Consider the following 22,518-nt stretch of genomic DNA (forward strand, 5'->3'; position numbering starts at 1 on the left):
GTGTGATTGTCTGCATTAGGCTGCTTTATATATATTACATATTTAAACATCTGCTAGCTCAGGGCTGCACAGCGATATAGTTGCTGCTTTACAGTGCCAGCGACACGGGTTCGATCCCGACTACGGGTGCAGTCTGTATGGAGTTTGCACATTCGCCTTTTGACCTGCGTGGGTTTTCTCTGAGAGCTCGGGTTTCCTCCAACATACAGCTAATTGGCTTGGTAAAATTGTAAATTCGCGTGTAGGATAGTGTTAGTATGCGGGAGTCATTGATTAGCGTGGCCTCAATGGGCTGAAGGGCCTGTTTCCACGCCGTATCTCTAAACTAAATTAAACACTTGTTGAAGTGTACAGCATGAACCTGCTTTTGCCGCTCCCCAGCTGAAGTTGAGGAGGCACATGCCTTCAACTTGTAAATAGCCATGGTCTGAGGAGCTCAGGTCAGAACAATGCTTTTGTATTGAGCAGAGATATTGAGCAGGCCTGCAAATATCAGCACTGGCTGTCTGACACAAATATATCTCAAAGAACTACATGATCAGGCTTTTCCTTGCAACTGTTTTAAATTAGTTTACAAAACACTTGGTATAATTTATAGTCAAACACCCTCAAGGTGCAAGTTATTGAACGATTAGTCTTGCACTGGTGTCATCCTGGTTGGATTATTTGCTCTAAAGTGAAAGAACATCTGAAAGTCTAGCATTAATACAGCACTTCATCATCTTTTGCATAAACACTCCACAGCGCTTTGTACAGGAATAACTTAGAATAAATCAATTCACAGTCAGATTCAAATCATTTTGCTAATGTACACATCTTCATATAAAGGTTTTACAATTCCAGTTCTAATCTGATTTAAAATACATGTATTAAAATTTGCCGATCATTAATTAATCCATCCACTTTGTTCAGATGTTCTTGACTGCTATCAATCATTTAATGTGAGCAATAAGCATGGTTAAAATGTACTATTTGCAGTTTCCTACTTATATTTTATGAATACCATAAATAACATGCGATTCAGAAAAAATTGCTCCAACTCTAATCACCCATGACTGCCGCAGAGTTTTTTTATTTGTCAACTTCTACTTACTCCACCTTTGCCTCAGTCAAATCTGTCAAACAAATTCACCATTTACTCTGGAACTTACTTCTCTATCTGGAAACACTTAATACAAAACATTAATTAAGTGTAGGAAATAAATTCTCCTTATCAAGTCCACACAGAAAATTAGAAGTTGTTCAGCCAGAGCTGAAACAGGAAAGAACTGCAGATGCTGGTTTACGCCAATGGTAGACACAAAATGCTGGAGTAACTCCACTAATTGGAGAACTGCCAGCAGTGTCACTCCTGAAACACTAGTATCACTGGATAGAAGGAATGGGTGACGTTTCGGGTCGAGACCCTTCTTCAGGGGAGAGGGAGACACAGAGATATGGATCGCCAACAAGAATTGATGCAGCAGATAACCAGTATTTATCGTGGAAGCAAAAGATGTTGGAAACTCTCAGGAGGGCAGGTTGCCACAATGGAAAGAGAAACAGCCAACATTTCAGTTGGAAGATTTTTGTCAGAACTGGGAAGGAGACAGATGAGCTTGTTAGGCTGCAAGGATGGTGCTCCTTCCAGTTCATTGATCCAATATTATTTATCCCCATGGTCACCCAAGTTTTCTTGTTCATTGAAACCAAATTGCTTACTTCCATTCACCTCGAAAAAACAGGTCTTAACTGTTCCTTTCTGTTCTCTCCCAGCTAACTAGCTTTTAAACCTTTTATTACACTTCCCTTAACACCACAACATTTCACCTCCTCTAACCATCGTTTATAACGTTCCTTGTCAAAAGTTCTCTAAAAAATACATGCATCAAAGCCACAGCAATTCATCAGTATAATGGCGCCAACTCAAGGAGTTGTCAGATTTTAATAAGCATGGTCTTTCTTTCTGAAATGTTTCATGAAAACATTTGATGAAATGTCCATATGATATTAAAACGTCTTAGCAAGCTGATTTAATATATATATATATATATATAAGATTTAATATATGTAATAATTCATTGTGACAGGATCAAAATCTCACTAACCCTAAAAGCACGCCTCCAAAATATACATATAAAACTCACCTTGTTGTGCTTCCTCTATCAGATGTACAGTGCTAATTTCCTTCCTTTTCAACATAAACTGGAGCCCCTGTACATAATCCAAGACCCAGCTAAATAATTCTTAGTACGACCAGGGATAAATCGTATCTCTTTATTGCACGTGTCTATTTAAAGAGAACCTGCTGACGTCAGGAGACCAGACTACAAAGCTTTGAAATGAACTGCTCAAGCACCTTTCCAGACGCTGTGAAAACTTGCAATGAGCGCTTTTACTAAAGGTCCACTGCAGCCGTGATGTTCACTTAATGAATGTTTCAGGGGTGACACTGCTGGCAGCCCACCAATTCTGGAAAGTTCCGTATAGCATTGAAAGCCACACAGAGTGAAACAGTGACCATGACCATGAGAGTCCTCTTTCACCATTGAATTAACAAAGACCATCCTGTTTCTTCATCTGGACAGAAGCAACAGAAAATATTCCATTCCACTCTCTCACAAGTAATGAGTTCACTACTTATCCGTGAGGGATCATCCATCAGATTCCATGTTGAGCCCTAGGCTAATTAAAGCTTGACATGACACTTCAATGTAGGAATGAACTGAGATTCTTAAACATGAGCACACAACTCTGCTGCAATTTATTAAACTGCACAGACTTTCAAATTGAAAAACATCTTTACTATCAGGAATATAATTTGCTTTTTTAATTAAATCATTAATAGCCAATGAATAGTTAATCTCAACTTTCTCAGATGTGCATTTCACCATTTAAATAAAATGTTAAAAGCAGAGTATGTACTTTAGAATATTCAATCAAAAACTGGTGGAAACCTTTGCACGTTTCACTCTTTACTTACAGTATATCCATATTCAATTGATTTTAGCACACGTTGATATACATAACATTTTGATTCTTCATTCCAAGCACTAGGCTACTTCACATTACAATTATATTGAAAATATCTTGCTAAGGGACAGTGATATTGCTGTACTCTATGCGTGAGCATCAAAAAAGTCATAACCTATGGAATTCTAGAATTTTTTAAATAATTGATGTAGGTACAGGAACAGACAATTCCCCCTAAGTGTTGTTTTTGATGCAGCAAAACGTTTGTATGGAAACAAATGGCTTCAGTAAATTTCATAAACTGCAGGCCAGAAAGTATACAGATTATGTCATTGAATAGCTGAAACAAAAACAGAAAATGCCTGAAATACTCACCTCGTCAGGCTGCATCTGAAATCGGGAGTAAATAGGCTTGAAAAGCTGCAGGGAGGGTGGGTTGGTCAGGGTGAAACCATTGAGGATAAGCAGTAAGCAAGAGTGAATGGGAGCAGTTACTGAGTGAAAACAGAGACAAGATGTAACGTAGACAAAAGAATGAGGGAGTTGTGAGATGTGGAGCAGCGGGGACATGCCCGACAGGTCAGGCGGGATACGTCCTCCGCTCTCAGAGAGGAGAAAACAACAAGCTGAGCTAATATCACAATTGATGATAGAGACTGAGAAATCAAGGTACTGCATTTGTTGAGTTCAATAGAGCTCAGAAAGCAGTAACGTGCCCAGATGGAAGACACGGTATCTTCCTTCAAGTTAGCTCTGGGCCTCACTGTGATAGTACAGGACGCCACAGATCAATAATACATCAGGCTGGGAGTGGGATGGGCAGTGAGTAGCTCAGGGTCGCCCCTGCAGAGAGAATGCAGGTAGTTTGCAAAGCAATCACCCAATCTGCATTTGGCTTCTCCTGTGTGGACAAAACCACCAAATGTGAACACCAAATGCAATTAACTAGGTTGGAAGAATGTACATGAATCCCTGCTTCAGCTGGAAAAAACTGTATGGGTTCTTGGATGGTGGGACAGTTCACAAGTAATAGTAATAGAATTAAGTCATTCGGCCCATCAGGTCCACTCCGCCATTCAATCATGGCTGATCTCTGCCTTCTAATCCCATTTTCCTGCTTTTTCCCTTGACACCTGTGGAGAGTGACAGGAAAAGGTGAAAGGGCAAGTGTTGCATTGCCTGTGGTTACAGAAGAAAGTGCCATCAGAAAAGGAGAGGTGGATGAGAATGGAAAAGTGGGGCGGGAAGTTCAAAGAGAACAGTCCCTGTGAAATGCTGAAACGGGAGGTGAGGGCAACTTCTTTGAAGGCGATGGATATTGTGGAGAATGACCAGTTGAATATATATGCTATTTGTGTGGAAAGCGAATCCTTACAGGAGGCAGAGCGGATGAACAGTAGCAGAGTTAGCTGTGGGTGTCAGAAGGCTTGAGATTGATGTTAGTAGCTTGCCAATCCCTTAACATGGAGACAGAGAGATCCATGGCCACTGAGCCCCTTCTACAGATGGGAAATTCAATGGCATAACACACTTCAGTGCCATTGCTGGCTGCTGCTGGGAAAATCTTGCAATGCAAGTGCTACCCCAGGTTGGAAGACCTTTTGGACAAGTCAATCATTTACCTTACATTCCTCAGGCATCCTGCCATCTCACTGCAACACTTTCACACCCTGAAGTCTATCTTATCCTGATCCCCATGGCTTGACTTTCTGAAATCACAATGTTAATTCAAAGTCCCTCTTCCCTGGACACACTGACTAAGCCCAAGGCTACTAGCCAGCCCAACCTGCATGAACATAGACCAGCCTCTGGCACATTAATTACATCAAAAACCTGCAATGCCTGATCTGCTGATCCAAGACTTTACTAAATGCAGTGAATCCAAACCTATGACTACAGCAGTCATTTCCATCCTACTGCTATGCCCATCTGGCATTTTGTATATGCATGAGAATCTCTATTCCCCTGTTGTGATAATTCCGCTGAATTATTTTTCCAACACATAATGCTTATTTCCCTATTCCTTTGAAATGAAACAAGCCAGTCTATGAGTTCCTTTGCACCTTTCAAATATCTTCCAAAAAGATATCAGCACATGCTTCTTGTTAACAATATGGACTAATATTGGAACAGCTTCATTGACTGGGACTTTGTTTCAAAAAATACAAGTAGATTTGCACTGTTTCATAGCCAGCCTGGCTAACACATAGTAGATTTGCACTGTTTCAGAGCCAGCCTGGCTAACATGTAGCGACAGCACATAATGTCAAGTTTCTTGTGTCTGAACGTATACTCTCAAATGATTCAGATCAGTTTCAAGATGAATTAGATGCAATTCAGATCAATTTCAAAATGAATTAAATGCTTACCCTCCAACCTCTGTTCCCATGGCCATGATTGGTGCCTGCATTGATGTGAAAGGCAATTCATGCAATTGCTCCAATGTCTGGGCATTCAGAACAGCATTTGAGTCCATATAAATGATGCTTCCTCTTTGCAGAGCTTCCTAGAAGTATATGAAAATCAGATTCAATTCAAAATTGTTTTAAACACTCAAAAAATACAATATAAACCGTGGCCCGTATTTTCCAGTACTTTATTGGCTAGACTACCTTAGTAGGTTCCTCAGAGTGCACAGAAAAAAACATTATGCAATATATTTTATTACATTCACTTGACCTACATATGCATTATCATTATTTCTGGCTTTTGCATATGTTCTGTATTAATCTGTATTGAGAAAAGGTCAAGTATTTATGTGCTTGTTTACAACTATATCACATCAGAAGAAGTTATACATCGTAGAAATGGGCCCTTCGGCTCAACGTCCCATCTACACTAGTCCCACCTGCCTGCGTTATGTCCATGTCCCTCTGAACCTGGCCTATTCATGTATCTGTCTGAATGTTTCTTAAACATTGCAATTGTACCTGCCTCAACTACCTCCTCCGGCAGCTCATTCCATACACCCGCCGCCCTTGGCATGAAAAAGTGACCTCCCAGGTTCCTAGTAAATCTTTCATCCCTCATCTTAAACCTATGTCCTCTGGTTCTCAATTCCCCTACCCTATCTATTCCTCTCATGATTTTGTACACTCCTATAAGGTCACCCCTCATCCTCCTGCGCTCGAAGGATTAGAGCCCTAGCCTGCTCAACCTCTTCCTATAGCTCAGGCCCTCAAGTCCTGGCAACATCCTCGTAAATCTTAACTGCACCCTTTTCAGCTTGACAACATCTTTCCTATAACACGATGCCCAGAACTGAACACAATACTCTAAATGCAGCCTTACAGTTTTATGTCTAAATGCAGGATTATATAACTGCAACATGATCTCCCAACTTCTATAATACCCTGACTGATGAAGGTCAATGTGCCAAAAGCTTATTTGACCATCCTAATTATCTCAGGTGCCACTTCCAACAAACTATGTACCTGCAAATCCCTCTGCTCTACAACACTCCCCAGAGCCCTACCATTCACTGTATGGCTTGCCCATGTAGGTCATCCCAAAATTCACCTCCTCACATTTCTCTGTATTAAATTCAATCAACCATTCCTCAGCCCACCTGCCCAACCGATCAAGATCCTGCTGTAATTTTTGACAACCAGCTTCACTATCTACAATAACACCCACTTTTGTGTCATCTGCAAACTTGCTAATCATGCCAGGTACGTTCTCATCCAAATCATTGATATAGATGACAGACAGCAATGAGTCCAGCACCAAACACTGAGGTACACTAGCTAATCACTTTTGTGTCTAGTCACTACAATAGTTGAAGAAGGCACACATACGCTGAAACCAAAACTATCTGATTTGATTAGTCAAGTCAAGTCACATTTATTTATATAGCACATTTAAAAAAACAACTCTCGTTGGCCAAAGTGCTTTACATTTGTTATAAGAATAGTATAAACATACAAACTACATACATATATACATATAGCCCTCGCTCAGAGGACATCAGGAAAGGCTTGGGAGTATAGATAAGTCTTTAGTCTTGACTTAAATGAGTCGATGGAGGGGGCAGTTCTGATGGGGGGGGAGGGGGGCAGACTCTGCCAATGGCAAATGATACATGATCAACTATTAATTTCCAAACGTCTTTCGATAAAATGCATATAAAATGTTACTACATAAGGTAACAAATACCTTGTGGTGTTGGGAATTATTATGGGCTTAAGATGTGGATAGAGGACTGACCAGCAGAAAGCAGAGCATTGGAAATGAGCAATTTTCAAGTTGGCAATTAGAACTAGAGAAATAGGTTGTGGCTTTGGAGACTTAAACCTATGCCCTCTAGTTTTAGACACCACTCATTATAGAAAACCATGAGTGGTGTCTAAAACTAGAGGGCATAGGTTTAAGGTGAGATGGAAATGATTTAAAGGGAAACTAAGGGGCAACCTTTTCATACAGAGATTGGTCGATATGTGACAGAGGAAATGGTGGAGGCAGGTACAATTAAAACATTTAAAAGACATTTGGGCAGGCACACTAATAGAAAAGGTTTAAAATAATGTAGGCTAAACGCAGGCTAATGGGCCTGGGTTGGAGGCAACGGAGAGTTGGGCAGAAGGGCCTGTTTCCATGCAGTATAATTCTTTGACTGTGATCATTGCACTTGGTTTGAAGTCACTGTACATGCCCAAAGGCCTCTTTGTATATATGCCAAATATACAAGGTGGTTTCACACTTAATTTCCATTGGCTTCTACTGGAGCACAAAACTCACCATGAAATTAAACATCAAATGCGCTTAAATATACCATGGGCAACTGAAAAAGGCATTGAAAAATGTACTAATAAATTAAGAATTATTAGTATGTTTAAACCATCAGTAGTGGTGGCAATTTGCATTCAATTTGTTTCATTTGACTTTGTTATTTTGCTTCAAAAAAGAACCATAGAGCTATTACCACTCATCAACATTAAGTATCATTTTAAACAAGGGAAAACTGAAATCTGGTGAATATTCTTTTATAAATTGCACAAGGTAGGCCACCAGATGGCTTCCCATTCTGATGTTTAGAACAAGATTAAGTTCCTCTGATAATATTGTAGAAACGAACTGAATTGCACTCAAAGCTGAGTCCTGTCATTCCAGTTTAAGTATTCTTTGGACATTGTTGTTAGTCATAATACCAGAAACCTCTTATGCATTAAATAGTATTAACATTAACAACTGTGGAATACTATTCAGAAAGACTTTAAATATTTTCAGAGATCGTTTAAACAATACTTCTGTTTACTTAACAATATTAATCTCAACTTCATACAATTATTAATATCTGATTTTGTCATTATTCTAACTCACGCTTCCTTGCTCAGCCTCTGCACTCATCAATATGTTTTTTCTCTGAGAGGTTAAGGAGAAGGTACTCACCCTGTTCGCACTGATGACCCACTGACACCTTACTAACTTTCACCAATAGTACAAACTCACGCACCCACCCAGCCCACCAAATGAATCTTTGCCTCAACTTATTCAAGTGTGAAATCACAGTCTGATTTCTATAGAGTCTGTTTATTGCTTTGTTTTTTTTACAAATAATACCCATGAGAGTAGTTTGTGCTCGAAGGTGTCCTTCCAATCCATCTTTCCACTTCAAGTTTTTCACTTAACAGAAAGGCACCAAAAAAAAATCACCATTGGAATAATTGCATTATATATATCAATGTTTACATTGATATTGACTGAAACACGCTAAGGCCATGGATCAGAAGAGAAAGCAAAATGTTACATAGGATTTCAGAAAATAAATAAATCCCAATGGATTGTGCATACACACTTGAAGATCCCACACCTATTTTTTGTTACAGGCATTACCTAAAAACACCTGAATTATGGATACGTACGAACAAGCTCCCCTAAATATAATTAATGTCAGAAGAAAATATGTCTTGAAAAAAAACTGTTTCCATATAACTTTCCCACAGTAATGACACTATTGTATCCTAAGAACGGAAGCTGCCAGGATCAAGCAGGTAGCTTTGGAAAGGCAGTGTTGCTTTGAGAATTACCTGCTAACATTATTTCTATTGATACTGTGCAATGATAGAAACATAGAAAACAGGTGTAGGAGTAGGCCATTCGGTCCTTCGAGCTTGCACCACCATTCAATATGATCATGGCTGATCATCCAACTCAGTATCCTGTACCTGCCTTCTCTCCATACTCCCTGATCCCTTTAGCCACAAGGGCCACATCTAACTCCCTCTTAAATATAGCCAATGAACTGGCCTCTACTACCTTATGCGGCAGAGAATTCCACAGATTCACCACACTCTGTGTAAAAAATGATTTTCTCATCTCGGTCCTAAAAGACTTCCCCCTTATCCTTAAACTGTGACCCCTTGTTCTGGACTTCCCCAACATCAGGAATAATCTTCCTGCATCTAGCCTGTCCAACCACTTAAGAATTTTGTAAGTTTCTATAAGATCCCCCCTCAGTATTCTAAATTCTAGCGAGTACTGGCTAGATACTCTAATGTATTAATGCAATGGCCAAAGATACCTGAATCCCACCAAAATTAGCCACTGAGAGCAGGGTGCCATGATTTTGTATCATTGTAACTAAGCAGGGAAGGCCATAAATAAATGTTCATGGTAATTTCCCCTCATAACAGCATTCATCATGATACTGTGGCTACCATATCGAGTGATTTTGAGTATTTTCCAGTTTCTGGGCAAAATCAAATCATGGACAGAACCCAACAACATAAAACACATTTATAACCTGTGGTCAGACTGCTGTGTTCTATTAGTGCTGTGTTCTATTAGTATTAGTCATTCTAACTCCCCTTCCATTCCCATACTGACCTTTCTGCCCTGGGCCTCTTCAATTGCCAGAGCGAGACCTCACGCAAGCTGAAGGAACTGCACCTCATATTCTGCTTGGGTAGCTTACATCACAACAGTATGGAGAATTCAATGTTCATGCCTTTGGGTTTGTAAGCTACCCAAGCAGAATATAAGGTGCTATTCTTCCAGTTTGTACAGGTTTCACGGCAGCAGCGGAGGAGGCTGAAGACAGACAGATCCGAAAGAGAATGGGAAGGGGGAATTGAAATGGCTAGCAACCACTGGCTTCAGCTGGCTCTAGTGGACAGAGCATATGCGTTTGGTCACCCAGTCTATGCTTGGTAGAGGAGGCCACTCCAGGAGCACTGAAATACAAAAGACAAGGATGCAGGAGATGCCTGTAGTCCTAGTTGATAGAAATAGACCAGACTCTTTGAAAGACTGCTTCTTAATGGCTGAATTTATAAAATCGTTATCAGTCAGACACTTCGACCTGCATTATCAGTTCTGCCCAGATAGTATCTGCTGCCTGGCTCCTGCTGAGGAGGCAGTAATGCAACCACATGTTTCTATTAATGAAAACAATTTGCTTCATAACAGTTCAAACTTGCATAATTTCTTTCTGAATATATGCATGCTCAAAACTTTAACATCAACTCTAAATATGCTCTAAAATGCAGAGGGTTCCAAAGACTCTTTGCACATTTAAACCAGATATTTATGGCGTTTAATCCTAATACGGTGTCAAGCTCTTTTACTGTGAGAATACAACATTTGGCGTCCAAGTGAAATTACATTAGACCTAATTTCAGATTTTACACAGCATGGTATTTCTGCAAAGTAGTTATCATTCTGGGATAACACCACATTCCCAGAATATATTCACTTTAAGACTGGATCCAGAGAAAAACTACTTTTTATGTTCTATTTTGCGAATGTTTGATAATGCGAATTGCTCTGCTCTGTACCAATTTGGTTTTCAACTGCAACACTTTTGTTTCGATATTGTGAACACATTTCTAGCTCCTGCCATTTAAAAGTTGAACCATAATTATTGACATAATAAGGCCAATAGATTAATCTCTTCCCCTACTCCATTCACAAAGCAATGAGCACTAATTATGATGACTATCTACTGATCAACCATAATTATATAAGTACTATCCAAATGGCTATTAATGTTTCAGTGAGTTTATTTGGAACCTTTAGAGCTCTAAGAATTATTGCAAAGATAATATAACTAAAGTTGCTAAATCAATAGTAATGAATCAATGCCATTCCAAATTACATATAGTGACCTGATATAACCTAAAACTTAACAGAAAATGGAGATGGAAAATCGGAAAATTCTTTTGCTACATATTAAGGCTCCTACCTGGAATGAAGCGAGAGTGTTGGGTAAATACTGGTACCTAAGCTGCTGCTGCATTGTCCCCTTGCTTGAAACACTAGTGCTTGTATACCGAGAAGATAAAGTGGAAGCCTGGGAAAGAGATAACTGCATAATAACAAAACAAATGCCAACTTAGTTGCTTTCCTATAACCTCCTTCATAAAACGTTCACTTCTATCATAACATCTCATATTCTGTGGGATTATGGGCTGACTGGTAAGGCCATTGTGGGATCTATAGATTCTGCCAAAGGTGGAGAAGGAAGTGCTGTTTTCACTCAGCTTGTGTGAGCTCCTGGCAATGGAAGTCGACATTCTCTGAGGCATCTCAAATGCTCCAACGCTGTTTCGAGTGGCGACGGGTCAAAAATTCCTACCTTCTGGTGGGATGTTACAATTTTTCAATGTCAGAACATTTGAATGGGTTGCTCTGTCTTGCTAGTCATCTCTTGCCAAGGAGTAGCGTGTTCTTGTGGCAATCTGTTGTTGGGCATGCAAATCCTGTGCCCTGCCCATCAGTTGAATATCATTAAATATCCAATGCCGGTGAGGTTAGCCTAAGAGAGGATGTTGATGTTGGTTTGTTTATTCTGCCATGGGATTTATACGGGTTTGCACAGCCAGTGTTAATGATACTTCCAGTGTTTAAAACTGCCTGCTGTGAGTTATACACACCCTGCAAAAATACAGGAAAGCAGTTCTGCACAGTCGACTATAATATTGATGCTGGATCTGATAATGTGGTCTCTCTTTTCCTGAGGCATGCTAAAGATGATGGTTATTTCATCAATATCTGCTTTCACTGTGAGGTGGTTCTGAAGATAAGGGAGGTTTTACTAGGTCTCATTGTGGACCTTTATTGTTGAGGGTTGGGTGGAATTGAGCAGTGAGCGAATGTTAGTGCAGGATCCTTATGGCGTTACATGTTTATTGAAATGCTCACTCGCTTGAATACCCCAATGAACAAATTAACAATAGTGTGGAGCAAAGTCTTCAAATTTATGCATCTACAAGTATACTGCAATGCAATGACCCAGTCCAAGTGAATTAGTTCTTGCGTCTGGCCAGCACTGCTTTGTCCTGCATATTAGCTGCACTCCAGGGGGTAGTTTGTTGACGGCAAGGTGCTGTATTGCCGCAAGAAACATCGAGAAGTGTTGGGTTAATTATGCCATCTTACTTCACTGAAATTGTCCGATGTGGGCATGATGATTAAAATAGTTGCTTATGCCATTATGTAGCAAATGTAGGATCAAGGCAAATATCTATGGACAGACAGATTTGTTGATCGACAGGATCAAACACTTCTATAAAGTTTCAAAAGGCCACAGGCCAGTAGTTAATGCCATTTCCTGCATTTCTTGAGATTCTATGCAATGACAGTCATTTGACTGGATGGATGGAATCAACAAAAGGAGGTGAAGATGACCAAGGAAAACCCTACCAATTACTTTCCTTGTGGCATACAACATAAATACTACGATGAAGCAACCATGGTTGGGTATGCCTCGTTTCTTGGAGAACATCACAATTACAGCATCTCTAATAACGCCTTGTTCACAAATGTGGGAGGGGAGGCTGTGAATTTTCTCTCCACCAAATTTTAGAATTTCAATCGTTTTCCCAAAATCATGTTTACTTAACTTCACTGCAGGGTGGTGTTAGTATTGGAAAGGATAGCTTGCTGAGGGATGGAGTCAAAGGCATTTGCATCATGGACAGAGTAACAGTAAGGAGTTCTTAGAAATGCTCCTTGCAGCAGCCACTGACCGCCTCACTTTCGCTGATAAATTCTCCTCCATTTTTCGCACTCCGGAAATTGATCTCTCAGCCTCAAACAGCCTCTCAATCTACTTCTTCCAATTCTTGCAAATGCTGTTGTACTTTCATCCAAAGGCCTGTGATATCCTTATCCAAAACTACTTTACAACTTACAGAATTGCAGTCACTCCTCCCATATAATGCTCTCCCACCAAAATATTGATCACCTGGCCAGGTTAGTTCTACAGTATAAGGTCTAGTATGGCACCATCTGTAGTTAGGCTGAAGAAGGGTCTCGACCCGAAACGTCACCCATTCTTTCTCTCCAGAGATGCTGCCTGTTCCGGTGAGTTACTCCATCTTTTTGTGTCTATCTTTGGTTTAAACCAGCATTTGCAGTTCCTTCCTAGACTATTTACATATTGTTTCAAGAAGCCCTTCTGGATACATCTTACAAACACTGCCCCATTGAAGCCTTTAGCATAGTTAATATTGGTCAATACTAGGGAAGTTAAAATCGCTACCAAAATATCTCTTTTTCTCTTCTCTTCTCTTTTCCATGATATGCTGCTGGCTATTTGGGAAGGCCTATGGTATAACCCCATCATTTGGATTGCATCTTTCATTCCCAAGTACTACTCGTATGGCCTTGTTGGATGAACCTTCTAAAATGTCCTCTCTTAGTGCAGTTGTTGCATTGTCCTTGGTCTGTAATACAATCTCCCCCAGCTTTTTTACATATCTTTCTGACACATCTGAAACTTCTAATCTCTGGAACATTGAGCGGCCATTCTTACCCTTCTCTTAGACAAGTTTTTGCCATGGCAACAACATCATAGTTCCATGTATTAATCCAGATGATCTGCCGTATCCATTGCACTCCTTGCATTAAAATACATGCGCTTCAGAAATAAATGCATTGCAGGAATGTCAGTTTTAAAATCTGCAAACAGAGATCTTCTCAGGCAGCCCTGAAGTCCATCATAGTTAGAACCTGTCAATGGACATTTGGGTTCCCTGCTAGAAAATGCAAGGGGTGGTTTGACAAGGATGACCAGGAGATCTGGCCACCAAGTACCTACAAATTGAAGCAATCCTTCAGTTGGAAGTTTCACTATATTTCATGGGACCAGGCAACAATAGGCAGCTGAAAACCGAAGTGCAACACAAAAGTTAAGATCTAACAAATGGATGGAGGTGTGGGGGGGGTCACAGGAGATCCAGCAATAACCACAACAAACATCAAGTCTGTCTCCAGAGCTGCCTCTTCTATAGCTGTGTCAGCAGTCAGGGAAAAAGAGAAAAATCAATAAAAGGTACAATCAGACTTACAAGTGAGAAAGTGCAGAACGCAGTAAATAATCTGATTTACCATTTCTCCCGAGAATTGACAAGTGAATAATTGTCCCATCAGATAAAGAAACATGAAGCAATGCCAATGATTCATCATAAATCAGAAAAAAATTCTAGACAGGGTCGAAGCCATTAAATTCTGGAGAGATGGTATTGACTCAGAATGCCAGAGAACCTGGGATGAAAGCTGTGATAACCTGTAAACTACTTATCAGTATGAAACAATTAGTAGTCCATAAATGAAGGACAACTTGAAACAGGCCCAATCATAAAATGGGGAATAAAGTAGCATCACTTTCTCGCATGTAAAATAATGCAATCAAGATTCGGGAGTGAACATAAATTGAATCATCAATAGAATGAATTCAGAAGAAGATTCTGCTGGTCAACTACTAGACTTCTTTGCAAAACTTGTAATCCAAGCAGACAGGAGAAACCTCACAATGATGATGTTTCAAATGGCTTTAATAAGGTTCGACGTGTAAAATAATAATTAATAAGGACAAAGGAAAGAAAGTGGGAACATGAAATGGTAATTCAGCTCCTCAAGCCATTCAATGAGTTCACAGCAGGTTAATATTTTAAAAATTCTGAAGTACTCTAGTTTCAGAACCCCTAATACATTTGCTTATCAAAAATCTTCCAATGTCAGTTTACCAACACTGATAAATTGAACACTGAACCTTCCAAGGCCAAAATATCTTTCCTGACATCCAGTGCCCAAAACGTTGTCTTTTGTATGGAGTCTCGGCAATGTTCCATATAAATGTAATCTTAGTGCCTTTGACATAAAATCCAACACACCATTACTTATTTTTTGTCTCTGCTGTTGGGAATTGACAGCACAACTTACAGCCAGCTCACTGGTTGATAGTAAGAAATAATGTACAAAGGATTGAATGGAGTGCAAATAATGTACATTGGATTGAAAATACACAACATGATTGGCATTTGAAATAGCTAAGGGCAAAGCTGCATGTAAGAAATCCAAATGGATTTGATGTTACTTATATCCAACCAATTCAGAATAGCATGTGATCATTTTCTAGTGCTGGCTCACAAATTGCCAAATCTAAAGCATTCAATTGAATTCCACTGCTTGTCATCATGAAATCTGAACTCCTGACCTCTGAGTTGCTGGTTCAGCAGCAGAAGCATCTACCTACAATATCGCATGGCAAAGTCAAACTGGAATATTACTTTAGGTTGAATTGCAAAAGCAGAATTAGAAGATATAGATAGGTTAAACCTGTAAATCAATAAATGTTCCTTCATGCAGGCAAATTTTTGTTCACGGAATTAACCTTCAGCAGTGTAGCCAAAAATCTGAGGTCATTCACATGGAACATTAGGATCACTCTGCAGAGATGAATTAATTCAGGTCTTGTGTCTTCATCATTCTTAATTATAGCTCAATCCAGTGATATAACTGTTCACATAAGACACATGGACTGACCTCTTGCATGTAACAAATGTCTGCGGACCATTTTGCTGAATCTCTGGAGTGCGATTCAAAGTCTTTGTTGGAGATCTGCACACCAGTTGTGTCGTGTACACCAGATAAACAAGGAATCAGGTGCGACATCCTGTGCAATTGATGAGCCTATTTGTCATGTTTCATGTGCTTGGGAAGTCACCAAAAACGAATTAATTGGATGATTGAAAAGTTCAAGTCTGAGAATGATTTTTCTCATTTAACAAAGCACGTGAACAATATTAATAAATGACTGGTGAAAGAAAGCATGGAAATATACAGGCACTGAGAACGGACAAAATTAGATTACATTTACAGGCAATTGACAATAGGTGCAGGAATAGGCCATTCGGCTCTTTGAGCTAGCACCGCCATTCACTGTGATCATGACCGATCATCCACACTCAGTACCCCGTTCCTGCTTTTTCCCTATATCCACTGACTCCGCTATCTTTAAGAGCTCTATCCAACTCTCTCTTGAAAGCAAACAGAGAATTGGCCTCCACTGCCTTCTGAGGCAGAGAATTCCACAGATTCACAACCCTCTGTGTGAAAATGTTTTTCCTTATCTCCGTTCATAATGGCTTACCCCTTATTCTTAAACTGTGGCCCCCGGTTCTGGACTGCCCCAATATCGGAAACATGTTTCCTGCGTCTAGCGTGTAGAAAACCTTAATAATCTTAATAATAATAATATGGTTCAATAAGATTCCCTCTCATCCTTCTAAATTCCAGAGTATACAAGCCCAGCCGCTCCATTCTATCAACATATGACAGTCTCACCATCCCGGGAATTAACCTCGTGAATTTATGCTGTACTCCCTCAACAGCAAGAATGTCCCTCAAATTTGGAGACCAAAACTGCACACAATACTCCAGGTGTGGTCTCACTAGGGCCCTGTACAACTGCAGAAGGACCTCTGTGCTCCTATACTCAACTCCTCTTGTTATGAAGACCTACATGCCATTCGCTTTCTTCACTGCCTGCTGTACCTGCATGCCGACTTTCAGTGACTAAGGACCCCCAGATCTCTTTGTACTTCCACTTTTTCCAACTTGACACCAATCAGATAATAATCTGCCTTCCTGCTTTTTCCACCAAAGTGGATAACCTCACATTAAACTACATCTGCCATGCATCCGCCCCTCTCACCCAACCTGTCCAAGTCACCCTGCATCCTCATAGCATCCTCCTCACAGTTCACACTGCCACCCAGCTTTGTGTCATCTGCAAATTTGCTAATGTTACTTTTAATCCCTTCATCTAAATTGACGATATTCTTTCTGCCAAGTTGCATGTTTACTTTTGACGTACTTTTAATTTATATTGATAGAACTCTTTTAGCAACACAATCGCAAGCACCCATTCCTTTCGGGATGGTCAGGTTTCCCACAAATATGTTGGTCCTTCCATCCATTACTGAATTGCTCAGAAAAGTAAGCACTACCTAGTTTACTATTTTGGCCTCCAATAGTTCCACCATCATCAGGATTTATCCTACATTAAGATAGAAACTGTCGCGAAAAGAAGAGGAAAATTATTCAAGGGTAAAATTAAAATCCAGACATTGGAGATGAAAGAAGTGTAGCAATATTTTACTTTGTGTGATATAAAGTAGCAGTAGAATAGAGAATTCAAAGGAGTGATTGCTCAATCTCAACCTTATTTTTCTCTTCTATGTTTCTGTGTTAACCCATGACAAATCGTTTCAACCAAAGAGCATCTGCTTGGGTGGAACAGCTACAGATGTCACTGGTGTGAGTCAGCTCGTTGCTTTGGCTGCGAATGCTGCCTGTGAGATAGAGGTCAAAACTCTGGGATTCTGAATTTTCAGTGATCTCATAATTTGGCGGGAATAGAGGAAATAAAATTTCAAAATTAACATTAAAATCACTCACCCCTGTCCCGTGTTGAGGCCCGGAAGAATCTGAGGTTTTCCACACTAAGTATAAAAGAAAGATACATGTACAATCATATGGGCTGTTTCGCATCGATGAAGTATGCATAACTTATTCATTGGCTGAAAGGTGATCAGCGCTTGAGTACCCAATTCATCAAATACCCTGTGCATTCAAGATAACTTTTTTTTACTCCTATCTGTACATGTTTAACCCTTTTTCAAGTACGTCCCCCATTCTGCATAAATCTGAGTGAGACTTTAATAGTGGAAGTAGTCCAGTTATCACAATTTGCACCAGAGCCCAAAATGACCCTCCGTTCCCCAAACACACTAGTACATCAATTCCAGGAATGGACACAAGCCAAAAATCAGTAAATTAAAAGAGTTAACTCAGCATAACTCAGCATTGTCCTTTTCAAGAGACCCATTTTAGTTGTCCTTTTTTGATGGCTACCTGGCAGATTGTGTATCATGCTTACAAGTCTGTTTTTTTCACGGGTACTACCTTCTTTATGTAATATAGTAACCAAAATTCTACATAATGCTCTGAAGTGTGTTCATAATAGTTTAGGATACCTATCTGTTTCCAATGTTCCCTCCACAGAAATAACCCTAATTATTGGTTTGCTATAGTTATTCCAGAATCTACGTGATCTGCAGTTTTGTACTTCCACATTCCTATGTTACACATATTAATTCTTATTTTGGAATATGTATTGTATGATGCATAAAATTAAAAAAAATATACAGCCAATTCATTTTCCTTTTGCAGTTTTATTTTCCAATTCCTGAAAGAGATTTGAAATCCGTCTTATGAAACCGCAATATATTGAATTTTAAGGTTCGAGAAACACATTCTGTAACTTCTGTTATGAGCATGAAAACAACCTATTAACCGATTAAAATGCTCCCAAAAAAACGGCTTGTGAAGCAGTTAACAAATAACTTACAGGATGAAGAGGACAACTGGGGTTTTTTATCAGGTGTATTCGCTGGTTGCTCAGGACTCGTGCTCAAATGCCGATCTGCACGACATGAGAAATGGAAGGTGATGGTACCCGATTCAACCTGTTTCACCTGAAAATAAAAAAATAACTTTGGGATTTACATTTCCTTTACAGAAGAAGACCTGAATTTATAATGGTTATTTCCAATTCTGAATCGACCTGGAGGTGATGATTATGAGCCATCTTCCTCATTTTCTTCAGTCCCCGTGGTGAAGGTAGTCCCACTGTTAGGTGGGGAGTTTAATTTGGCACAGCTATAACAAAAAATTAGTTATAAGTTCGAATGATGTGCAACTTGGAGATTGTGGTGTCCAGTTTTGCCCGATCCTTCTGCATGATACAGATGTGTAAGTCTGAAGATGGGTTGCTACCTGATACGTCGCCCATTCCTTCTCTCCAGAAATGCTGTCTGGCCCAATGAGTTACTCCAGCATTTTGTGTTTAACTTCAGAAGGAATACAGATGCTGGTTTACACAAAAAACAGGCACAAAATGCTGCAGACACTCAGCGGATCAGGCAATATCTCTGGATAGAAGGAGTGGGTGACGTTTCGGGTCAAGATCCTTCTTCAATAAACCTTTTACTGAGTTAAAGTACACCTTTAACTTATGGTAAAACAACACTGATAAAATCTTTTTTTTTTAATGAGGACTCTCACCTGCCTTACCTATCCTGTTCCGTAAGTTGCTTGCCATACCCATTATATCTCTGGCTCTCACCCATCATACAACAATATCATAGCATACTGTGCAGAACTATGGGGCTCAGCGATGAACTTTTAGAACAGGCTGCGGGCTGGAAGGAAACATTGATGAAACTAATGACACAATCACCACAGGATGCTCTGAGAATTTAATTATCTGTATTCTGCTCTGAATCCCTGGGGTGTGGCTATTAACATGATTTAGCAGAACTGTCATGAGAGCAAAACCCAATGAGCAACTTTTCAGAATGCTGATAAACCTGGCCTTTTCCCCATTGAAACTTCTTTGTTGAGCCAACAGCAAACATCAAACAGAATGAGGTTTCTAAATTGATCAATTCATAAGGTGTTTACGATAAATAGGACAAAGATGGCACAATCTTAATGATGATCATAGCGGAGGATGGAGAATAGAGGAGAGGAGGGAGGATACTGTCATATGTGTGATTTTTATTGTATGATGGGCGAGAGCCAGAGATATAATGGGTAGGTCAAGCAATTTATGGAACAGAATACGCAGAGCAGGTGGGAGTACTCATTATTCCCAAGGCAAGTAAAATTAATTTCTCGGACAAGATTATGTTAGTCTCTTTCATACTTGGTGAAGCTAGCCTCCTGCAAGAACTGGATTTCAATTAAAGGCCAGAATTGTTCCCGTATTAGTGGTCCTGGCTATTTCCTTGCCTTAGTTAATTAATTCAGTGCATATATCAGCAAAAATTGCAAAGCACAAATTTAGTAAATTGGACAAGTCTTGCATTAAGTGCCTGACAACATTAAGCACTTGGGTTTTAGATTAAATTCCTTTGAACAGCAGACAAACGCATTGCTCTGAATGAAAGAATTACCAGGTCAGTATTTCAGAGAGATTGCCTATGGTAGAAAGTTAAGAATCTACACATTTTAGACAACGAAATGAGGTCAGCAGGATATCATTATGTTACATATATTTGACAATAACGCAATCTGTTGTAAATGCTTTGGAAAATGTACATTCTTGCCAAGTTAAGAGAGGCTGTTAGCTGGGTTATGAAGTGTGTGAAGTGCACCAATGATTTCTTAAACTTTTTTTTTGCTAAAGGCAAAATATGTCCCATTTTCCTAAAAAATAAAGAGGAAGATTTGACTCTATTGCCTTCCATCACAGAGAGGGATGTGGAGTGTGCTGTGGTGGATGTTTATGTTAACTTTTATGTGGTTGTGTGTCTTGTTGCTTTTATTTTTAGTATGGCTGTATGATAATTTGAATTTCACTCTACCTTTAATTGGTTCATGTGACAATAAACTGACCTTGAAACCTTGAAAACAACTTCTGCAAATGGAAAGAGTTCTTCACAGATTTTAATCTTGTTTCACACTCAGGGAAAAAAAAACCCAGCCATTTGTTACAGCAATAGGTCCACTTCCAAATCTGTTTCAGCATGAGGCTCTTATCACACTTCTTTTCTCCAGGTTTTCTCACCTCTTTTGCCAATATAGTAACATATGCTGGAGAACTACACAGAATTTCCAGCACAGAAACAGACAATTCGGCACAATGAATTTATGCTAGTGTTTATGTTGCATACAAGCCTCCTTCCAGCTTACTCTATCTCTCCCAATCACATCTTCCTTGCTCCATTCTTTTCATATATCTATTTAGTTTCTGTATTTTAATGTATCTATATGGTGCTTGTGCTGCCACTCCATGCAACAGCAATCTTGTACTCTGAGAACAGAAGCTTCTCATAAATACCTTGGTGAATTTATCAGTAACTTATGACCTTATTATCGCATTTCTTTCACCGTAACTGCAATGGGCAAATTAATAATTGTGTTTCTTACATTACAACAGTGACTGCATTTTAACATTATTTCATGTGCCATAAAGCGCTTTGGAATAACCCGAGGTGATGAAATCTGGTGCATGATAACAAGTTGTTCTTTCCTTTAGACACAAGGAACTGAAGATGCCAATTTACAAAACAAGTGCTGGAGTAATTCAGCATCTCTGGAGAACATGGATGGATGGATGACGTTTCGGATTGGATCCTTCTTCAGACTGTGTTGTAGTGGGGTGGAAATAGCTGTAAAAGAGGGGGAAAGTTGGAAGAGAGGGAGGGGAGAAAGTTGTATGAGAGGTGGGGGAGGGATAAAGCCGGGTGAGTGATAGGTGGATATGTGAGTGAGGGGGGTTTTGATTGGCAGATCACAGACCAGAGATGAACAGGCAAGGTGGTGAGATGAGAGAAGTTGTGTGAAACGTGAGGCCAGAGGAAAGAATATTGATGGAAGGGTACAGGAGGATGGGGAAAGATAAAAATGTGTTTGGCAGATCAGAGACCACATACCTCATCTGAACTCATCTCCGTGGAGGGAGTTTTGTAAACCAGCAAATTGCATGGGTTGGGTGAGGGTCCACCATGAAGTGATACTGTTATATCAGAGTTGCTGTTGGGTCCCAAGAATGGATTCCAAACCGCCCACCTCAGTGTTTGCATATATGCAGTGTTTTCCAATGACATGCTAGATACCTGTAAACAAAAATATTTGCTTCTTTAGGAAAACATGATACAGAATTCATCATTAATCAGTATCCACCAACAAGGAGTTGTACTTATAGAGCAGTTAAATGTGGTAAAAATGTTTTGAGGCACAATACAGGAATGTTATCAATATCAACTGTAAATGCACCATCATTTTTGCAATGTATTTACTGAGAGTTTCGTGAAATCCCCCTGTGTTTTCATTACCTGACAAATAACGTGCAGCACTTTTTTACGACTATCTATGCTCATTACAACGTTATTATTTCAACCAATATAAAACACTTTACAAGTGTCTGCTGTATGCCGTGCTTTGATTCACCGTCTGAGTTTTCCCCTATGTGATCTGGGAGTGAAAGGCTGAACTCAAGTATTTTATGCACACATCATTAAAATTACAAGATATAACTTTAAATTTCAAAGGCGGCTTGATGTTACATCAATGTTTTGTAGAATAAAATTTCACTTAAAATTTATGGTTCTGCAATATTAGAGTGATTACTAATTAAAGTGTTTTTGCAACAGTTAAATTACGTAAAATTACATGGAATGTGCAAATTAGAGAGGATGATTTGATCTAACTGCTATATGCACATGTATACGCTTAGTACAGCTTCTTCCTTCCCACCTGCATCTAAATCTC

General features: G+C 39.5%; 1 protein-coding gene across 1 annotated transcript in view; it reads right to left on the minus strand.

Annotated features, from left to right (window-relative positions):
• nphp4 (nephronophthisis 4) overlaps positions 1–22,518 on the minus strand; it is a 180,625-nt gene that overhangs the window by 49,988 nt on the left and 108,119 nt on the right. The window contains 4 exon segments of the mRNA XM_055659409.1: positions 5,322–5,458; positions 17,638–17,681; positions 18,590–18,716; positions 21,681–21,863. Coding sequence (XP_055515384.1) covers positions 5,322–5,458; positions 17,638–17,681; positions 18,590–18,716; positions 21,681–21,863 — 491 coding nt within the window.

This window comes from Leucoraja erinacea, chromosome 30 (assembly GCF_028641065.1).
Source record: "Leucoraja erinacea ecotype New England chromosome 30, Leri_hhj_1, whole genome shotgun sequence".
NCBI classification, from domain to species: Eukaryota; Metazoa; Chordata; class Chondrichthyes; order Rajiformes; family Rajidae; genus Leucoraja; species Leucoraja erinaceus.